Source organism: Chroicocephalus ridibundus, chromosome 4, assembly GCF_963924245.1.
Source record: "Chroicocephalus ridibundus chromosome 4, bChrRid1.1, whole genome shotgun sequence".
NCBI classification, from domain to species: Eukaryota; Metazoa; Chordata; class Aves; order Charadriiformes; family Laridae; genus Chroicocephalus; species Chroicocephalus ridibundus.
In genome coordinates this window covers 23,335,323-23,355,559 of record NC_086287.1, presented here as the reverse complement: position 1 = coordinate 23,355,559, position 20,237 = coordinate 23,335,323, and the positions used below count along the sequence as shown (strand labels likewise).

General features: G+C 41.7%; 1 protein-coding gene across 2 annotated transcripts in view; it reads right to left on the bottom strand.

Annotated features, from left to right (window-relative positions):
* The window catches only part of KCNK10 (potassium two pore domain channel subfamily K member 10), a 71,580-nt gene extending 52,159 nt beyond the window's left edge, over positions 1-19,421 (bottom strand). Inside the window, exons 1-2 of one of the 2 annotated variants that reach the window (XM_063333476.1) lie at positions 19,145-19,421; positions 18,174-18,231 (exon numbers count right to left, since the gene is read on the bottom strand). In XM_063333476.1, the coding sequence (XP_063189546.1) occupies positions 18,174-18,225 (52 nt within the window). In that variant the 5' untranslated portion in view covers positions 18,226-18,231; positions 19,145-19,421. Of the gene's footprint in view, positions 1-18,173; positions 18,232-18,807; positions 18,926-19,144 lie in introns of those variants that run through there. The other variant, XM_063333477.1, reaches the window with a different exon arrangement.
* Positions 19,422-20,237: the final 816 nt, after the last annotated feature.

The window sequence follows — 20,237 nt, the reverse complement described above, 5'->3', positions numbered from 1 at the left end:
GCTCCCAATTGCTCCTTTCCTAGACTGGGGCGGTGAGATGGGAGGACTATGTTAGGTTACAAAACTGCATAAGGAATAAAGTCCCTGTTTGCATCCTATTGTAGGATAATGCTAGTGAAATAGAGTAAAAGTTCATATATTGAGTTCTCTCTGTTGGTGGGGAGAGAAATAACAGTAATATGTACCAGTGGGAATTATGTGTAACCGTTGCTTTGCCGTCTCTGACAGCAGCTTTGGGGAAAATGTCATACAAAATCTTCTGCAATTTTTGTATCATTTGTCACATATTTCCAGCTAGTCCTCAAAATTATGAATCTCGGTAAGTTTCCAAAAAAATCTACATAATTCTGCTTCATCAGTTATAATTGAAACATACTAATTAATAGCTCTTGGAATACCCCAACTGCTTAATTGAGTTGGAATGCAGTTGTTACGAGAAAACAAAAAAGCCACCACTGTTTTACAATGTGGCTTTCATTCTTCTTCATTAGAAAACTATAATTTAAGCAAAAGTAAAAAATCTTCAACAACCTAAATTGGAACATGGTAGACATTAAGAAATTAGTGTGGTTTGAGTTAAGGTCTCTTTCTGTGGAAACAGCTTCCCAGCTATGAGTCCTCACATAGTAGTGGTGCTGGTGCATTGGAGATCAGGAGAACTAAGGGGAACTTAAGCTTCTTTTCTGTTCCTAGAGAGCTGCTTTATGTGGCAGACAAGAAATTTAGCTATGCAGTAAGTAATCAGATGATTGAATCTTGCCTTCCACTGAAGGACACTGTAACTCCTATTTGATAGCAGTTTCTTCCAAAGGACAAATCTTGTGGGAATCTTCTCCAGTTTCTACTGTCCATACTTCTAGAGTATCACTGCTTCCATTTAGTTGTGCAGCAAGTGTCTGACTCAAACTAGGTACCTGGCTATCTGGTCTCCATGACAATGTATTTGGTTTAGGTGGCAAGGTGTTGGTAGTGGTACCAACAGTGGTGGTCTCTCTGGGGAAAGGCCAGGGGCTGTCCCATGCCGGACACAGCCAGTTCCTGCTGACTCCAGTGGACCCACTGCAGGACACAGCTGAGCCCATCAGTGAGGCCAGCAGCACCTCTCCAAGGGCATAGTTAAGAAAGGGAAAAATCTTGTGCAAGCAGTGAGGAATGGGAAAAAAAGTGTGAGAAACAATCCTGAAGACACCAAAGTCAGTGAAGAAGAAAGAGGTGCTCCAGGACCTGTAGCAGATATTCTCCTGCAGCCTGTGCAAGTTTTGGAAGAGACCACAGTGGAGCGGGTATTTCCCTGCAGCCCATGGAGAAGACCACGCCAGAGCAGATATCCACACTGAAGCACGTGGAGAACCCCAGACCAGAGCAGGAAGATATTTCCTGAAGGACTGCTGCCTGTGGAGAGACCATGCTGGCACAGGCTTATCCTAAAGGACTGCATCCCATAGGAAGGGTCCATGCTGGAGCAAAGGAAAAGTGTGAGGGGGAAATTGCAGCCTAGAGGAACTGTTATGAACTCACCACAACCCCCCATTCCCCATCCCCCCTGCACCATGTAGGGCGGGCAGGAGGAAGAGGAGTCAGGAATGAAGGACTGAAGTTAGGCCTAGGAAAAAAATAAAGAAGGAGGAAGGTATTTTAACCTTTGTCTTTGTTTCTCACTATCCAAATCTATTTTAACTGGCAATAAATTAAATTAATTTTCCCCAAGTCAAATCTGGTTTACCCATGATGGTAATTACTAAGTGATCTCCCTGTCTTTATCTCAACCAAAAACTTTTCCACCTTGTTTTCTCCCCCTCTCCATCCAAGAAGAAGGAGTGAGAGCGTGGCTGGGTGCGCATCTGAGAGCCAGCCGAGGCCAACCCACCACAGACACTTTGCACAGGGGCAATAAAGGTGAGGACACAACTCAGACTGTATTGTTCTTTTTTCCTCTGTTTTTCCTCTGACTCTCACCAGTCATGGACTGCATATGGATTTTGGTGAAAAAGTCATAAGTCCATTACAATCATGCCCTAAGAATATCAATGTATAGATCAGGACTTAAACTACAGTGATGAACATGAGTTACCTACAGACAGAGCAAGCAGTCTTCCAACAATAATGCCTTTTTGTCACTCTCTACTGGAGCTGGGTCAATATGGAACAAAAACATTAATTTGTCCTGTTGAGTGGATTTGATTTTTTCAGTTTTTGTCATCTTTCATTCTCATTTTTCCTTCCCACATATAAGCACTTCATTTCACCCATTTTCCATACACATTTAAGAAAATGGATGTTAGCAGCATACATTTTCACATAAAGCTAAATGTCAAATTCATTAAATATTTCATGCTGGCAGGAAGTGCATACGCTCGTAACCAATCAAGGGAAAGTAGCAATACAATGTGATACCTCTGACTGACAATTTTTAAAAATGTAAGAAAATCACCATCTGCTTTTAGATGTTAAATTGGGTGCTGGGTAAACTTGACTGGTTGGATTACCCATTAATCTAGTTGTGATAGTTTAACAAGTGCATAAAATATTAAAAAGTCTATGCAATTACCATTCCTCTGAGCTATGCCATATCCCTTTTCTTTGTTTTCAACATATTTTGTGAGGCTGTTGAAATACTCCCTGGTATTCTGTCATTTCACTTTAGCATTTCTGAACCTAGTACCCCTAAAGAGATAGAAAAGAAGTATGCACAAGCTAATTTAATTTTAGTCAAGAAAGTATAGCGAGAGAGGAGGGTCTGAATACTATTTTTATACTTATTGTATTTCTGAAAGGTGCTGACATTTCTAATTGTACGTTCTTTAAAGCACAGAAGAATGGCAGTTCAAGCACCCATCTAGCGAGGAGCTTTCAAAGCAGGGAAAGGAAAAACTCACAATGGCTGCTTAGGAAAATAAAAACACTGCAGAACTAAAATCTCAGTGCCCTTAACTATATAAAACCCAGAAAAAATCTCACTGTGCCAACAAATCCTAAATCAGATTTTGTGTATATCCTTATCAATAGTTACATATTATAATTATTTACTTCTCAGAGAATAAAGTCTTCAGGACAGGGGCCCTAACATCAGCAGTGCTTAGAACAGGAGTGTCCTGCCTTGAACATATTACAAATAGCAATAATTACCATATATCACTGTCTTTCAAACCATTCTGGAAAAATTTGATGCTAGACAACAATAATGTTCCTTAATCTTTCGTGTGGGGAATTCCAAAGTGTTTTTAGGCTCCTTCTTGCAGACTGATCCAACTTTCATTAAGATTTCAGGTTCAAGCCAGCTTCAAACCAAGAAAAGCTGAGTAGCTTTGTTAGCATAGTACTAAGCTTCTGTTTATAGGCCTAGCCACTTCACAGGACATATTTTGGTTCAAAACAGTGCTGTACCAGGTAGGTTCAAGTTCACAGTTTCCATGGGCTGGCCTGGCTCAGGCAGCAGCGTTCACTTCTCACTGAATACAACTACGTAGGTATAGCCTAGGCAAAAAAGAAATCACTTAACCAAGGCCACACAAAAAACGACAAGGCTGGAGTAGAAATCCACTCTCCTGCTCCCAGACTCGTGTGCTTCACGACCTATTCAAAAAGAGCTACTCCCATTTTGGACATCTGTACTTTATTTCTTTAATTTTATGTCCATTTTTGGCTTCCACACAACCTTTCATATGACTGCATATAGTTAGCAACCAGTGAAGACAAAGATATGTTTTTCTTTCTTCAGGCTAATAGAAAAGGGAAGCAAACTCTGAATGGCACAGAAAAGGCTGCTCTATTCACCATCTTTCTCCGCTTCACTTGGCACCAAAATATTGAATGGTGACTAAATACTGACATGCTTCATTGTAACTGAGTGTTAAGAGTACAGGGATATAGGAGGAGAGAATGAATTAGCAAATCACAGGAGGCAAACACTGGATCTGCATTTAAAGAATATGGGAAATACCAGTCTCTTCCTTCAATCAGTTTTGACTGATATCTTATCTTGGTTTGAACCACAGTAAATCAAACTCTACCACGTATTCAAATGTCATTTGTCCATGACACAAAATTATTATCAACACAGTGATCTTTTCAACATCCCACTTCGACTCTCACTGCAACTTTCCAAAGATTTTCTTAATATAAATGAAAATGCTGTTTGGACTAAGTGTAAAAATGTGAACTGTAGTGTCACAAATGAAAATAAGACACTGACTAACTGAAGACAGTGACAAATTCTTGCCTAGATCCCTTAAGAATAGGGCAAGAAATAACTGATCAACCTGTACAGAGGAATAGGGGATTATGTATTAGGGAAAAGTCTAGCTAAAAGGATAGCTAAGCATGAGAACAGCCATTGCAATATTGAAATCTCCTTCATTGGAAGTATCTAAGAACAGGGCATAAAATCATCTGCCAGAAATCATTTAGGTCAGTGTTTTCAATATGTGCCCTGCATACCCCTATGGGCCCAAGAAGAAAAGCTATCAGTGAAGGGTAACAAAGAAAAACAACCTAATGTAGGCTTGTGTTCATCATCCAGCATCTGTAAATAAATTGGTGAAATGTTAGAGATATATATAAAAAAAAATTTAAATCATTCATATTGATATTCTAGTCCCAACTCACACCAGGAAAATGCTTTTGAAATCCTTTCACTCCCCTTCCGTGTAAGATAGTCAAACATATCTCAACATTCCTCTTTGCATCAGTTGTGCCAAGTCTATAACAATCTTTCATGATTATCTAAATATCTCAAAGCGTTTCACAAATAATAGATAAACCTCTGTGACACTGAGAAAAAACAATATTGTATGTGTTCACAGTTTGTCTCATGTAAACACTGCCACAGAGATGTTAGCAAATTAATTAAATTCAAGAGTAATTTCAAAACTTGATTAGAACAAGGTCTTTGTCATATGTGCATCAAGCAGGTACAAGGATTTGTCATCACTGTATTAGCAAATCTTCAAGTCCTTTTAGGGGACATTCTCTTTTTCCACTACACATGACAAAAGGCTGGTACGTCTGTTACAAGATTAATACACAGCCATAACTCAGACTCCTTTCTTTTGTTGGTTACAAAGGAAAAATATGATACCCATGTGTAAACTGCTCTTGCTGATTATTTACAAGAACTTCCAGATTCTGACCCAGCCTCTCTGCTGTCAGAACCGCAGTCAGAGCCTGCCCACAAACCTAAAATGGTTGCCCATTTTATGGGGAGTTAATGCCCAGGAGTTACTCTCTTCCAAACACAGCCTTAGAGCTCCTGCCTACTGACGCTGTGCAAATGGCAGGGAAACAACAGGAAGCCCAAGGCTGGCTTGTGCAGGTTATCAGCCAGAAATTATTCACTGACATTAAAAAAATCTCTGCAAAAGTCACGGTCATGGGATGCTGGGATACTTTCCCCTCCCTCCTCCCTCTCCCAGGCACTGCACTTTTCTAAGGCATACGTGACAGCTCACTGGTCAAAAGAATGGATGTGCTAAGGCAGGACGTGAACTCCAGGAACAGCTGAAAGCACCTTCATTTTTTTCTTTCTGGTTTGGCTTCAGGACAGCAGTCCTCAGGGCATTCCTAGCTAAGACTTATTGGCATTAACATGAAGATGCACTGCTACTGACACCATTTGTAGCACTACTTACAGAGCTGCCAAGTCCAGATGAATACTTGAGGGAGATTTGTCTTGTGCTGGAGTGAGATTGCACACTGCTGGAGGGCAGTTCGAATTTTGTTTCCCTTGCTTTGCTTTCTCTCTCTCCTGACCTCTTTTCCACCCTGCCCTCCTCCAAATCCATCCATCTGCTCTTGTCCCTCACTCGTCTCCAACCCTGCTGGCAGCGTGGGAGGCAGCATACCCATAACTCTCTGCTTAGTTTCTCTTCTCGGCACTCAACTACCCTCCCCGTTGCCTCTGACACTTGAGCCCAGAGCAAGAAGCCAAGCACATGCTCATATGTGACAGGACTCATCAATGAACTTCAGGTATTGGAAAACATAAAATAGAGTAGAAGAGCATTACAGTGACGAGCAGGAAGAGTTGAGGGGAGATTAGAAGTGATTGGCAGGGGCAAGTCCCAAATAAGGAGCCCTCCTGCTTCAAGACTGGTGACTGTGTTTGTTCCAACACGCTCACTGGCAGCAGTGCTATCATCAGGTTTATGATGCTATTTATAGAGAAACTGAATACAGAGAAACCCAAGAAAAATTCTCACCTTTCCCTTTCTGAAATAAGACTAAAACCAATAGATCGCTGCTAAAACCCGTTTCACTAGCATAAGATCAGTATTTCTTGCTCTTGCTAAAATTGTGAGTTCTAGTTCATGCAGGTCTCTGTTCTGTCAAGAGCCAAACAGGAAGCAAGTGCTTTTGGCTCAGGACCTTGGGGTACAGAGATGACTTTGTCAAAAGGAGTTCCGGTCAGAGAAGATGAATGTACCACTGAACAAACCATTCTATGATAGGATATTGTTTTTCCTTTTTAGGTAATACCTAAGAAAACTGCTTTCTTGCCAGTATGTCACAAGCCTCAAGTATAAGTGTCAAGGAATAAAATAGCTGCTCTCTGGTTCTCTGAAAACTTCACCCTTTGATGAACAACAGACAGGTTGAAGCAGTGATGCTGCTGCTTATCCATAATCTTCTTTTTAAAGACTAATAAAAAAAAATCCATTGCCCCATGACATGCCATTGGATGAAATGAGTTGATTATTTTTCCTCACCAGGAAAGTGTCCCAGGATTCCAGTAACATTTAGGAAGAGTCTGAATTTCCCACCACAGAAATTCAAGGTGTTCTGCTTCAAAGTGCTCATAGGATGATGTAGGGTCAGGGTTTTACCTGATGTCCTTCTGCTAGAGCAACTGGACTGGGATCTTGCAAATATCCTATCTCAAGGATTCACAAAAGAAATTTAGCCAGTGGTCTCATGGCCAGACCAACCAGTGAAGGAAATCTAAGTCTTGCAACTTAGCATAAAAAGGCTTGCATACAAGGGAAGAACATTCTTATTGACAGAAACCTAGTGGTAAAACAAGCAAGTGGAGGAGACAAACAACAAAGCAAAGATTCATGCTGACCTTCCTAGCAGGAAGCTATCTAATCTACATTTGAAATGTGATTGATGCTGGCTGTCTGCCAGGGGTGCAGCCTACCAGTGGAGTGAAGGAATCTCTTGATCACCTCAGTCATGCAAAGGGGACTTCAGCAGCACCAGCGACTATAGTATAGACTGGAACTGTGAGACACCAATACATCACTCAGCTGGGGCTGTTCAATGTCTCCAGCAGGACTCTCTGAGGTTAATAGCCAAGGGAACAGATCTTTCACATACGAGTAAGGCCAGAAAAACACATGCAACATAACCTCTAACCCTGGAATAAGAATAGTGTCAGCACTAATTGTTTCCCTTCAAAGATTTCTTGGGGCATCCTTACGGATGTATCTTCGCATTACTGACCATACCTAAAGAGTTTGTACTGATGCTCCTCTGTAAAAACATGTAGAATTTCTGCATCAGTCTAGTGGTGTCTTCCCAAACCTGGCTAATGATTGGAATCTACAGAAAAATACTTTGAATTCAAGCAAATCTCATTAATGATCCACCACTTCAATTAAATGATAATTTCTCACATTTTCTGGGCAACGGCAATAAAAGCGGATCTTTCATCATGTGGTAATGGTCAGAAATCTTCTAAGCAGCACATCAATCAGGCTATTTTTGAGTTCACTGGAGCTATACTATTTGCCTATCCTGAGGACCCAGTCTATTTAGCGGTCTTAAGTTCCTATACACAGTAACAGTCTTAGTTAAAGTGAATAAAGGCTTTTCAATACTCTGAAAACCTATACGGGAAAAGGATGAAGAATACATATAATATAAGATAGCTATTACAAAATTAGTCTGTGCAGAAAAGATCTTTCACAAGGAATAGAAAGTTGCTGTTTGAAATGCACTTGTTCAGCATAGCCATTTTTATTTTCTCGTATTCTCAATTCTTTATAACATACACATATTTTCTTTTACATTTTTGGTGCATAAATTGCACCAGTAAAGTTGCCATAGTCAGAATGATTTATCTGTCCAGTCTGCATGTAAGACAATTATTAGAAAGTGACTGGGAATCAAAGAGAGCTCGAGTAAGCAAAAAGAAATAGGTTAAAGAGACTTCGGACCCATTATGCTGCTCACAGCAGTATGTAATAAACAGAACAGATGAACAGTGTCACTGGCAGGCTGATTGGGCACACAGAGCTCCATCTCAATGCTAGGTTCATTCTGGCTACACAAAGCTGGCTTGGAGTTCACTATATAGTATGTAATTTAGGGTAGCTTAGATGATAAGGAGACTGGTACAACAGCAGAATTACACAAGACTTTTCTTATCTCGTGGTCATCTTCTATTCAGATAATACTGTAGAAATACAGTTGTAATTTGAACTATGATAAAACTTTATAGCTACACAAAGATGGCATCTGCCGATATGATATGGCTTCTACCATCTCACAGTACTTCACAGTGTTGCCATACTACATCACCGACATGTACCTACATGCATTCACAAATCAGACTTACGAAAGAGACAGCTGTGGCCCTCTAATCAGTTTTGCTCACAATTAAGGTCCACCTAAGCAAAAGTATGCCTGCACAGTGTACAGCAGGTGGACATGAACTCATTCTCCTGCACTCAGAGCTGGCAAAAGCAAATGAAATCACTGCTAATAATGCCAAGCTCAAAGTAGTATTTTACAACTTCCAGCAGAGCTGCACTAACCATGATGATGTAACTTCTTAAAACCCCAAAGCATGCACAAATTAAGAAAGAATCCACCAGGAAAAAGAGGTGTATACCTGCCCTAAATCCTCCCAGTGAGAAGCTACCCAAAGCTATTTGAGCTGAAGTTCAAAATATGAGCAGGAACAACCCTTGTCTCTTTTCTTTCCTTTGCTGTAACTTGGAGTCCCATTAGAGTCAATACAGATGTGGTCAAATTGGTCAGTGCAGCCTGAAGAGTGATTCTGATGACCCTAAACCAGACATCTACTGAAAGTTCTCCAGGTTCCACAAACCATATTTGACTATATCTCGCCTAACCATAGCAGGTCCTTAGAAACTTAGAATACCTCTGCATTTCAGATACCTACCTACATCTAGGTGTTTTATTCTCCAACTAAGTTATGCTCAAATGGCGTAATTCAGTTGCCCATCTGAGATCCTATGACATCCTAATTGGCCTTAAGCTCTTGCTCCAGAAGGGCTGAGGTCCTTTATGTCCATTATAATATATACCAGGACTATGCAAATGTCTCCACTGCCTTATAGTTCCTTAAATGACAACAGATGCCTATTTTTAGAAAACTAAACCAACAAAAAATGTCTGGTAGCAATCAGAAATTCAGGTCACAAAGTTACATGTCAGTATATCATTGTAACCCAGTAATGAACTCTACTTCTCCTGAAGACAAATTGGTACGGTGGCTGTAGCATCACGAAGAAATGGCACTGGTGTTGTTTCTGTGGCTGTCGTGATTGCTGCTACCCAAGGCCTCTCTGCACAACCCTTTCTTGTCCAATCTGAAATTAGCAGTGTTAACATTTAAGTAACCAATGATGGATTGGCGTTAACCTAGAGGAATGTCTTTGAGATGTGTGAGCTGCTTCTTTCCTTTCAGCTGGAAGTTTCTGCAGTACCATTTCTTTTATAATTCTTTTATTATTGAGGATTTTCACACATAGTAGCTAGTGACTGCCTTTTGTTTCTTCAAAAATGAAAAGCTGAAATTTGAGAGGATAAAAGCCCTGGACAAGCTGTCAGTATGTATTTGCTGTTTTCGAATCATGCCAGTACTATTATATTACAGTATTGAGTAAGAGAGAAATAATCCAAGCACCCTTTAACAGCATATCACCAAATTTTAAGAATCTCAGCGGCATAAGTTTAGAGTGCCAAAATCCAAAATCCTCATCCAGTAAAGTCAGTAACATGTTGTTTTTTCTTCCTAGGGAAGAAAGGATGAGTCAGTCCTGCTGAGATACGAACATATGGCTCTAACAAATGTAGGTACTCAAAGCCTGATCCTTAAAGCACTGTGATGATCCTGTAGGATAGTGATACCAAAATAACTTCTATTGCTTTGTAAGAAGATGTTTTGTAGGGTGTTAACTTTTGTTATCCCCTACTAGTTAAACAGTCTATTGTCTTCAGCAAACAACAGTCACAAAATCATGCATAATCTATGCGCTATCAGAAAGAAAGAAAAGTGAATCAATTTAAAGACCTATTGAATGCATCTTTTTGTGGCAGAATTGAGGAACAAATGGAAGAAACATAATCATACTTCTCCAATGAAGGACTAGCCAAATAAACAGATCATCATGTATTAAAGATATTTTATGAGATGAAGACATTGCGTAATATGTCCGTAAGATTATTTCGACTGTGCTTTAGTTTTACTCACAGAGGAGGACCCTGATACATGCCTGAGGAACCAACAGAGAACATAAAAATACTTCTTTTTTTTTTTTTAAATATGCCCTAGGTTACATGCTTACTTCTAAAAGGTAGGAAGAACTTAATGTGCTTGAAAACAGTGAATTCTAGTTGGAGACAGACAAATTTGTCTTCATGTTTACCCTTTTTTTTTTTTTTTCAGCCTTACCACAGGTACACTCTTTTCATTCTGCATTTTTGGAACCTCTGGCAGGAGATCTGACCCTGGCACACTTTGCGTCCATTCTTTTGTAACCTACATTACCCAAAGCAGCTTTCCTTTGTCTCTCCTTGTTAGGTCTTTATTTCTTTTCAAACGTCCTCTAAAATTCCAAAAAGCAAACACAAAATGCTAGACCTAACTATGTCTGGAGTTCTAAAAAAAATTGAATACAACCCAAGACTTTGCAACTGATCACTACCCCTATTCAGGACTCCAGATCCTAAGTACAACAAGTTTCAATCCCTTTCTTATATTTTATATGTCATGCCCCAGCTGTCACAACTCAGCTTTCAGCAGGATGTTCCCCTTCCATTTTAAAAACAGAAAAATAAAATTAAGCCAGACTTGTGTATTCTTTTCCACCTTTTCCTTCCCTCTATCCAGGTTTTGATAACAGATTCTATCACCTTACTGGCTTTCATTTCCATTCCCAACACGGAGACACACCCACACTGAAGTTTCCACCCTAGCCTCAAAATCTTACCGGTGATCTCCTGTGCTTGTATTTTGGAACATCTGAATAACACATAATAATACATGCATTTGGGACACTGCCAATAATAAGAATTGTAAAAGCATAAGAATTGCATTAGCCATTAAAGAAAAAGTTGAAATCTGAATTCTTGGACTGAGCATTCCCAGACCAAGGAAATATCCCCTAAATTCTGTGGTTCATTAACATGGTAAGAGATTCATAGTTCACTTTTGAAATATCATTTTGTTTAAATAATCTGAGTTAATGTTTGATTGTAACTGTGAAAAGCAGCCCAGAGTGTATGTTGGGAGAATAATAATGGTCCATGGACTAAAACAGATTGGTACTACCACCCTGAAGTACAAAGGTATATGATATGTGCTGTTCTCACTTGTTTTATCTAATTGGGGTAACCAGTGAGAACTGCATGGCACGTTATTTGTGAAAGTCAGTGGGTTCATCTTAGAGCACATTTTCCATTATAGTTAAAATGTTTTTCATATACATGCTTTATAGACAAACAATAGAGGTGTGACTGATGTCTTAGGAAACAGAACACGAGCGGCCTCTGCCTGACAAAGGCCAGGTCCCAGGATGTTTTCAGTTTCTTACAGAAAACAGAAGACAGAGACATTCCTATTAAAAAAAAGGATATTAAAAGGGTACTATTTAGCCTTTTGCTGAATGTCACTTCTTTTACATAAAAAATCCATAAACCCCAAACAATTGTTTGACATTTATATTCTCTGTTTTGGCTTCTGCTATTACACTGAGATTATTACAAAATAAAGGTTAGGCATTCCTATCACACTGAATTCTGTAATAATTTACCTGTTGAATAGTAGTGTGTTTGTTACCCCTTTCTTATCTTGACCTCTTCATTGTTCCCTCCCCTTTTCACTCCAGGTACTTACCCTATTTACAACACAACATCTAGGGACCCTGTTCTCCCTGTGATTCCAGGCACTCCTTTACTTTTAACTCAGTAAAGCCTGCAGGGATAACACAGTTTTTACACTTTTAAAGTGAAGAATCTCATGATCTCACTGAAGTGAGTGGTAAAATTCCTAGCTCTGGATTAAGTCAAGAGAGTAAGAATTAAACTGTATCACCATATATATGCACTCTTCTGTCTCAACCTGATATAGTCTACATGCTAGCTACGTAAATCCACATAAATGCTAAAAGCTGAACCAAAATCTACTCAATTACAACTGATATCATAGATCTTTCTCCCAAGCAACCTCCATCATTTCAGGTAGCATCAGTTTTCAAGAGCTGCCCAAGGGACTTTTCAATCCAAAAGCCTATTAATCGGTTACTCTTGTACATATGTGGCAAAAAAATAGCATTGGTGATCTTCACTGAAATAATAATTCTGTCTTAACCTCTCCAACTGCTGACAATTCTACTGCTCTCCCTGTCTTATACTCACACTTTCTTTTCATTCCCTTTTTCTCACAGTACGGATGACATCTTAACGATACCCTACCTTCATCTTTCTTACCTTGACTAGAGTTCAGTCTTTCCTTACTATTCCTAAGAAAGCTGCTGTCCAGTCTTTCACTCTGCCATTTTATTATTCCTAATTTTACCTTTCTGAATCCTTGGTTTTTCCATTTCCAGGGCATCCTAAACACAACAATGATGAAACCAATAGCTGTCTGCTCTCTTTCTTCCTCTCGTGCTAATTCAATCATACATTCCTATCTCTTAATACACAAGGGTCCACAGTATTCATCTGCCTCCCCTGCAGGCTCCACACAGCCTTTAGTAGAGTTTTGATTTCTTCATTCTCTTTTATTTGCTTTCCAAACTCTTCAAATTTACCCCATTACTGTATTTGGCACTATTGCGCCTATACAATGCATTGCCAGGAGCGTCCTCCTGTTTATCAAATTTCTATTCTTCTTCAAATCTCTCTTTAAAATAAACTCCTTAGAGTTGTTCTGCAACCCATACTAATTATGCACAGCAGAGTCCTGGTCTATCAGATGGGTCAGTAGCCGATATGATTTTGTGATACAGGTAGGACATGGTCGGTACCCTGCTGACTATGGGTCATTTGCTGGGATCAGAGCTGCTTTTTTACACATGACAGTTTTCCATAGCAATCTTCTTACACTGAGCTACTAAGAAACAGCTTACCAGTGCAGAAAGATATTGTCTAGCTCACAGTTGCACTCCACTTTTTTTCATATATCTTCTTGAAAACAGAGGACAGAAATTAATACCTTCATTCTACTCATCTCTGCCTTTATAATCAAGTTTGCCTTCTGCATTGGTCCCTTTGAATGAAAGGACAGAAAAAGCAGGAGCTGAAGCAGGTTGTAACACTCTGCAGGCAACGTCAGTTTAATTTATATTCAGTAGCTGATGCTGAAGATTTTTCCAAAAAACAGTCACCAAGGGATGATCTAATCCCGATACCTGCATAAAGGCATTTGAGACTCAGCTCAGCTGCCCTGCATATAGGTGTCCATTTCTGCTTGAGGTGTCTCAGGTGAAGTGAGAAATACCATGGCAGGTGACACAGGACCTATGGAAGACTTGAGCCCCTCTGGAGTAGCAGCTGGGGAATATCAAATGTTTCCAGATACCTCTAATGGGAAACTCAATTGAGTCTTCAGTGTCTGTAAGGAAGCGCAAGTAATACTAGTTTCCTCTAGTTGTAAAGTGCAGAGATAACCTTATTTCTTAAATGATGTGATCTGTGTATGATGACAGGCTGTTTTGCTCCCTCCTAATTGTTTTAGCATTTGATTGCAATACATATGCTCTTCTTTCAATAGCAGATCTTAGATTGCTCTAAACAAGTTAATTACATTTCACAACACCCTTGTGCATTAGGGAAGTATTAATATTCCCATTTTGCAGCCAAGGAAAAAGGGAGGAAAGGAAAGGGTAAGTGCCTTACTGAAGGTTAAACAGTAAGTCCGTAGCAAAATCTGAAGAGGAACTCCAGACTGTCAACCACAGCTTGAATTCCCCACAGACCACTAACTCCCACATTAAATGTAAGGATGATAATAAATGCGTGATTTTAGGGTTCCAAACTGCGAAAGCCATCCTACATGAACAATGTCTTTGTGAAAGGATGCAGGAACTTGCATCAAAACTTTAGAGTTCCAAAATGTCAGTGTAGAGATAAACACCTACCTGGAAATTCCAAAGGTTTTGACAATCCATATCACTGCAATGAGAGCAAAAACTGCAGGCACAAAGGATGGAACAAGACCGAACTCCATTTTCTGCCTACTAAGAGCATCACCAAGACAGATATCCTTCCCTTGGAAAAGACATCTCACCATCACCCTGCAAGACAGTCGTGCTTGGGGATAATTTCTGAGCATATTGGAAACAGTCTCATCTACACTTCTTTTCTACAAATAAACAGCCATTTTAAGCAGATAATTCATAGGGAAAAAAAAAACATTGCTGAGATGTGTCAGTCAGGATGAAGGACCCACTGGGGTTTAGGTACTGTACAAAAATATATGTGCAAAGAGACTATAAGCCAATTTAAGTACGGACAACAGGTGGGTGTAACAAACAGGAGGAGGAATGCAGGAAAGAGGAGAGACGAGAACAACAATTACAAGAATTAATGTCTTCATATGCTGCTATAAACCCAATCTTATTTTCTGAAAAATATAGGTGGGAAGTTGCATGAGGTGTGAAACTAAAAATCTCGTCTTTCACTAATTGCAGTTATTATTGCTTTACCTGAATTGCACCAAATGGGAGAAGCAAAAATCAGCGATAGGCAGATCAAATGTTTTATGGTTGTGTATATCCAAGTTGATTCCACCAGAAACACAAACGGCAGGTTTGTTTTTTGAAATGTAAGGCCAGGTAGTGTGAGATCCTGTGCCCCTACTCAATGTGTTCAACTCTCCCTAAAACAATATATATGATATTCTAGGACATATTTCACATTGAATTGTTAGGGACAAGTCCCAGTGACTTTTGCGATGCAGTTTGATCCGTTTGTTAATGGGATTCTATAGTTTGATTGCCTGGGATAGCAGGGGACTTCACTGGAGGAATCTGGACCCTATATACTTCCAGGTTTGTGAAATATTTGGTGTATCTAGAAAACACACTCAGCATTTACGGGTAACACACAGATATAATCTATACCCAAGACAAGTGAAGATACTACACAACAGGATAAAAGCACAGGTCAGTCTCCATGCCCTGTTTGTTCCTGTTAAACGGCTGAGAAATCAGCCTCCCATTAGCTGTCTGTCAGACACCATCCCTCATGTCAATTCTATTCTTTTAAATCTGTTCTCTCCACAAAGTCTTTCTACGGTATATTGATCTTTGCTGATGTGAACTGAGAATACCAGTTTTATGTCAGACGAAAGCTACCAGCGGACTCTAATCTATTTATCTATGTAAATATTTATAGTTCAGTCAGCATTACGGAGTTTGAGCATTAATTCATTTCAATAACTATCATTCCGACCCGGGTTCAAACCAGCAACATCATCAGTCCAAAGCAAGCTGTATCTCCACAACAAGGGCCCTGGCCTTTAGAAATGTGTATAGTTTCTAGAAAATATTGCCTGGAATAACCAGATCTAAACAATCTTTGAGATACCATAGCTCTCACTTACATCATTGGACTGCTAGTTTGCTTGCCAGGAACATCAGTTGATATATTTCAAGCACTGTTAGCACAATTCCTACTAGACAAAACTGTGGAAACTGCACGTTCTCTGTCTGACGACCAGAACAGGGCACAATCATACAATACGTACTGAAATGAGCCTGGTATTTGTGTGTGAACATTAACTGGGCATGAGCTCTGCTTTTAATACTTAGGACTCTTCATATCCTTGCACCACCAGCTTTCTACATGTTGATCTTTGTATCTGAGAAAAGCTACTTCGGTTCTTTACTCCAAGGATATCACGTAGGATGCAAAACTTAACATCATTCTTCACATGTACATGCAGAGAACAGCCTACATATGTCACTGTAAATCAAATTCATTTTAGGGCTCTAAGTAATTTTGTGTAGATCTTCACTAACACTTATATCTACATAAATATATATTTTGTTTCAAATAGAATGGAACTCTGATCTACCTTATTTTCTAACCACATCACTAATTCTTCAGTGGGACTATGTGAGTACAACGTCATTGCACTGTTCCTCTATTGGTTAAAAGATTGGGCCTGAGACAACTTTTCCTAACCAATTTGCCTTTTTCCAGTCCACCAAATTTTATCTGTTTCCTGAGTCCCTTGGAGAATCAGAAATTAACATTTTTTGCCTCCTTCCTGCCTATACATTAGCATCCTTGCTGCTTGGCTAATGAAGTCAATACACTGAGGGGAAATAACAGGTAGAATTCTGCAGTGCTTAGCAGGGATTCAGCTTGGTAGAGAGGAAACCTGCTGGGCTGGAGGTCTTTTACCTGTTACAGTACTCTACAGTTTTAGACATATTAGTAAATTGTGACCAACCACCTGTTAGATCCATATGCTTTAAAGCTGATTGCCAAGCAAAGGAGCTGCATACAGAATGCCATCAGTAAAGCCTCCTGTGTGCCTTGTCAGGGAAAGGGAGGAAAGGGCTTTTTGCATTAAAAGGCATTTTGCAATCCATAGAATGAATTAAAATGAGGTAACAGCAAACACACATTCAGAAAAACACCTGGGAAGAGCAAGTTTTCATCACACAGAATTTTGACCCTGGGATAAGGAATATAGTGTTATTAAAATAATGAAATCTCTGTTAGCGCTACTATCCATGTGTTCGTTGTAGAGATGAGGGCGGAGGAGGCTGAAGTGTTGATTTCAGCCTTCAACTAATTAAAGATGTAGTAAGGCTTAAACTAAAGCTTAATTGTGTATACTGTTCAAACAGCACATCAGATCTGCTTAGCAGAAAGATGTCTGTTCTGCTGTTTTCCTTCTACACCAGGAGAAACTGTTTCTAAGGTTTCGTTTTGTAGACGTGAGGGCACGGGGGATGGCAGACAAATTGGCCACTAAAACTGAACCTGCAGAATAAAGATGAATAATCAAAGCCCGTGCTATCACTTCATACTTCCTGCAAGCACTGCTGTACAGCGACTGGCTGCCAGCAGTTCTGCTGCAAACCTGAGCATATGGCTTCAAGTTGCTCTGCTCCTGTACCAATGCACAGAAATATGACACACCAGTATACAAATTACCAGTAGGGTTTTTTTCAGTCACCACTTCTGTGATTGCATATGAACCTCCTCCCCATGCCAGGAAAGGAGAGCATTTCATTATAGTTTATTTTAAAACAGCACTTGGATCTTTTTATTGAAAACCACTGCACTGGCGTAAATCTCCTTCCATCATCACACAAACACACTCCCCAAGACAGTCTCCAAACCTAACTATAGAGTTAAGCAAACTATCCACTTGGGCTGATCAATTGTTAACAGGACAGAGTAAGGAGTCTAAAGCTCCCTCTGGGCTCCATTATTTAATGTGTCTTTTGATACCATCCACATTATGGGTCATATTGCAGCAGCATTTTGCTCCAGTTGCTTGCCAACAAACATTTGCCATCGAGGAGCCCTGAGCAGTCACATCTGTGTCCACTCCTGTACCACCCATTTAGCAGAAACAATGATCACTAGAAACAACAAAGGAGCCACAGATAAAACAAACAATGCTGTGAGCCAGAGATCGCTGCCATCCCAGGCAAGTTTGTCAGGAAAATACTCAAGAAAAAGGGAGGGGAGGGAAGACAGATATCAAATATAGAACTATAAAACTTACACCTAGAAGAGGTTTTACCCACGCACCCGCCCAACCCCATAGCTGAGAAGCATTTTCTACCGAACTGCTAGGATTGAGCAAGAAAGACTAAGCAGTGCACATGGGAAGCAGACAAGCATCCAATGTCTCCTCCCATTTGGAGTCAAATAGTCTCCTACGAGTCACTAGACACAAGGAATAATAATAATTGCTATTATTATAGTAATGATAGTAATAGAGAATCACCAACCTTGAGGATCCCAGTTCACCTGTTTTCTTGGAGTCTCGATTGGAAATTTCATCGCTTCCTTTTTGCACAGGGAGGAAAAAGAATTAAATAAATTCCCAACCTTCCTGTCTCAATGCTGCAGTCAAACAAATTAATTTCAAATTATAGGGAGCCTGCGCTGTTTGACTGAGGGGAACTGGTGGTTGCCAAGGAAAGAAATACACAAATAAATCAAAGAAGGTGGGGAGGGGCGGGGAGGGGAGTGGAGTGGAGGGGTTTGTACACCGGCGAGGTGAGGAGGGGTGCAAGCACCCCAGCAGAGAGAGGGGGAGAAGGGATGGAGTGAGGACGGGAGAGGGTCTGCGGGGGCAGTGGGAACGGAGCAGGCTGAGATGGGCAGCGGGTCCAGGGTGCTGCTAGCTCCTGGGGAGGCTCCCGCGGCTGGCTCGCCCAGTCCACCTGCAGATGTCAGGGTGGCGGGGTCCCCGCTGCAGCCCGGCCCCTCCTCTGCGCCCACCTGAGGGGGCACCCGGACTGGCGAGCCCGCAGGCTTGCAAGGATCGGGGAGTCAGCCAGCCCCCCCGCACCCCCAGGGACACCTCCCACACGCGCGCACACTCTCTAGCTTGAGCCACCCCCCAAAAAATGAGCCCACCTCAGTTCAGCCCCGGGCACTAGAGGGGTAACAGAAGTCAGCCACGGGGGGCTCGCCGCAGCGGCATGGCTGGGGCGAGGCTGGGGACCACCCCGGCTGAATGCAGCAGCAGCCTGGCTCGGCAAGGAGAGCCGGAGCAGGAAGAGAAGGAGGAGGAGGAGGAGGAGGAGGAGGAGGGAGCCACCCTATAGCTTTGGAGGGAATTCACGGAGCCCCTCTCTGCACTGGCTTAAAAAGGGGGTGGGGAGAGGAAGCGGGGGCAAGAGGCTGCGAGTCCCTTTGTAAGAGGCGGTGGCGGGGTGCCCTAGGGAGGGGGCAGGCTCCGGCTGGTACTTACTGGGTATCCTTCCCTGGAGGAGGATGCAGGCTTGTTTGGCGGAGTTTGCAGCCGGAGACACGCTCCACTAAGCTACGAGCAGCGGTAGAGGCGGCGGCAGCACATGGCAGGAGTACGGCAGCATCCAGAGCCTCTGCGGCGCAGGGGGAGGGGAAGGGCAGGGGATGGTCCGAGCCCCCGCAGGCTCAGGAGGACCAGGACCGGGCACCCCAAAACGCAGGGGACTCCTGCTCCCCTTTCTGTCCCCGCTCCTCTCTGTGCTGCGGACAGGGATGGACACCTGGCGTCAAGGGAAAGGCTGGCACGGCCGAGCTGAAAGATGTGGCCAGGCTGCGGGGAGGGGGCAGGAGGGCTGGGAGGGAGGCTGAAGGCCTCTGAGCCCCCCTAAGTTGTCAGGGGGCTTCGGGGAAATGGAGGACACTTGGCTTCTACCTTGGGCAATTACCAGACACTCGCTGCTTTCCAAGTCTGCATTCTCCCTCCTCTCCCTCCTGCTCCAGGCTTTCCCTCAAACCCAAAACAGGCTGGTAACACCAAAAAGGTCTCCAGTTCCAGTTATAATACATGCCCCAGCTCCCCTCCCTTAGCCAGGAAAACAAAACCCCAGCCCCTCTGGGGGCCTGAAAGAAGACTGTGCAAGGTTAACCCTGTCCTGCCTCCTCTCTTCCACAGTGGAAATCAACTCCTTGTGTGAAGGGGATGGTTGGCTGGGATGGTTTGGGGGAGAGATCCACAAATTCACGTGGGCTATGGCTCAGAGATAGAATTGGTCCTGAGGTCCACAGCCAGGACCTTCAGAATTTTCAGGAAGCATTGTTGTGACCTAAACTTGGTGCCTGAGACAATTTTTTCCCTGCTTTTTGCTCAACCATTCTCTCCATCTTGCCTTCCTATCTGTTGCTCAAATGTTAGTTATCCTTGTAAGACAAAAGGGAGAAATTTGCCCTGGTTAAAAAAAAAAAAAAAAAAAAAAGCAGTCTGAAATGTGTGGCTCTCCTCAGGAAACTCTTACTGTGGAGGCCGGCACACTCTTTTCATAACCACATTCAGAAGCTAAATACTCATGTCCATGCTTGTCCCCAGTCTTTGTTCA